The sequence below is a fragment of the Amblyomma americanum genome, chromosome 2, assembly GCF_052857255.1.
Source record: "Amblyomma americanum isolate KBUSLIRL-KWMA chromosome 2, ASM5285725v1, whole genome shotgun sequence".
NCBI lineage: Eukaryota > Metazoa > Arthropoda > Arachnida > Ixodida > Ixodidae > Amblyomma > Amblyomma americanum.
This window is the reverse complement of record NC_135498.1, coordinates 121,563,511-121,565,284: the sequence shown is the minus strand read 5'-3', so window position 1 is coordinate 121,565,284 and position 1,774 is coordinate 121,563,511. Positions and strand designations below refer to the sequence as shown.

At 52.8% G+C, this 1,774-nt stretch overlaps 1 protein-coding gene across 1 annotated transcript; it reads right to left on the bottom strand.

Moving 5' to 3' along the window:
- Positions 1–273: 273 nt before the first annotated feature.
- Positions 274–1,440, bottom strand: LOC144119032 (uncharacterized). Its single transcript, XM_077651770.1, has 2 exons — positions 1,279–1,440; positions 274–593 (listed from the first exon to the last, which is right to left on the bottom strand). The coding sequence occupies exons 1-2, from the start codon at positions 1,432–1,434 to the stop codon at positions 402–404; spliced, it is 348 nt and encodes a 115-aa protein (XP_077507896.1). The 5' UTR covers positions 1,435–1,440; the 3' UTR covers positions 274–401.
- Between the last annotated feature and the right edge of the window lie 334 nt (positions 1,441–1,774).

Genomic DNA, 1,774 nt, shown 5'->3' with positions numbered 1-1,774 from the left:
ACTGCAGTCATAGTGAAGTCGTCGAGGTTCCGCACGTTGCCTGGTTGATTTCCGCGGACCTGACGAGGTGAGATCGTTTTCATGCGTAGCTGCTTTTGGATCTTCGATGTTCTGTCTGTGCCGTGGAGATTGCTCTTGCGAGATGTCGACGTCCCGGCCTGTCTCCTGAGCCGCGTGCGTCGGATGCACCATGTTTTGTCGGTCTGTATGTGCGTGTCCTCCCGGGCGGTCGATATCCTGGTCTTTGTCGCTGAGACACTGTTTTCCCAGGCTGTCGACGTCTTGATCTCTCTGCATACTTTCATCGCCTCCGGGAATGTGCAGCAAGTGTTGCCTGTTTCGCCTCAAGAGCCGCTGGTTCTCAGTCTTCACCACGTACGACCTCGGTGCTGCTTTCTCGATTACTGTTGCTGTGCGTGACCAGTTGTCGCCGTGCACACGAACTGAACTGCCCTCTTTGAGAGGTGGCAGTACCTTTCCCCTCGAAGATTGGCAATGCTTTCGCACTGGGACACTGGAATCCTCGTTGTATTCAGGCAGGGAAGTGCGGAGGCGTCGGCCTTGCAGCAGTTCGCCCGGAGAGCGGCCATCTTCTAAGGGAGAAGAACGGTAGGCTAAGAGACCCAACCAAAAGTCACCGCGTGACTCATTCGTCTTCTTAAGGATGCGCTTAATTATCTGAACCCCCTTTTCCGCAAGCCCATTTGACCTTGGGAATTCTGGACTCGATGTGATGTGCTGGAAGTCGTACTTCTGCGCAAACAAACGAAATTCTCGCGATGAAAACTGGGGCCCGTTGTCAGTCCACACTTGCACCGGGATGCCGTACCGTGAGAAAATGGCCGATATCTTGGCTATGACCTCTTTTGCCGCTGTGCCTCTTAGCTTCTCTACTTCAGGGAAATTTGAGTGGGCATCGTACACTACGACATAAGCGGCTCCACCAAACTGGCAGAGGTCAATTCCTACGCGGTACCATGGCCTATCCGGGGTGGGCTGCATGAGCAAGGGTTCCCTCTGCTGGTTGTACGCATACTTTTGGCAAGTACTGCACACTCGCACGAACTCGTCAATGGCACTGTTGAGCGCAGGCCAGAATACCAATCTCCGCGCTCTGGCTTTGCATTTGTTTAGTCCGAGGTGCCCCTCGTGAATCCTCTGAAGAATTTCTGCTCTCATAGATTTAGGTATGACAACTTTAGAGCCCTTGAGCAGTATTCCTTCTACCACAGACAGTTCACCGTCGATGGCAGCCCCTTGTGAAATTCGCTGTCTCACCTCGCTTAAGTACGGGTCATCCCTGATTTCCTTTTCCAGACGCTCTTTCATTGGCGTGCTTACGATGCTGGAGACGACCTGTACGGCATGGATGTCGCAGTCTGCTTCCGATGAGGCACTCGACGCCTGCGTTGGCACTGGTGCACGTGACAACATGTCCGCCAGCAGCAAGTCTTTGCCAGGAACAAACTGCAACGTATAATCATATTGTAGCAGCCTAATAAAAAAACGCTGCAATCGCGGAGGCATGTCTGCAATGTTCTTTTGGGAAATTGCAAGCAAGGGCCTATGGTCAGTTTCGATCAGTACCCTGCGGCCATAAACAAAATGATGGAACTTTTCGCATGCGAACACTACCGCAAGCGTTTCCTTTTCAAATTGCGAATAGCGGGTTTCGCTATCTGTTAGGGTCCTTGATGCGTACGACACTGGTCGCCAGTCACTGCCATATCTCTGCAGTAGTGCAGCGCCCAAACCAGTCCCCGAAGCGTCCGCA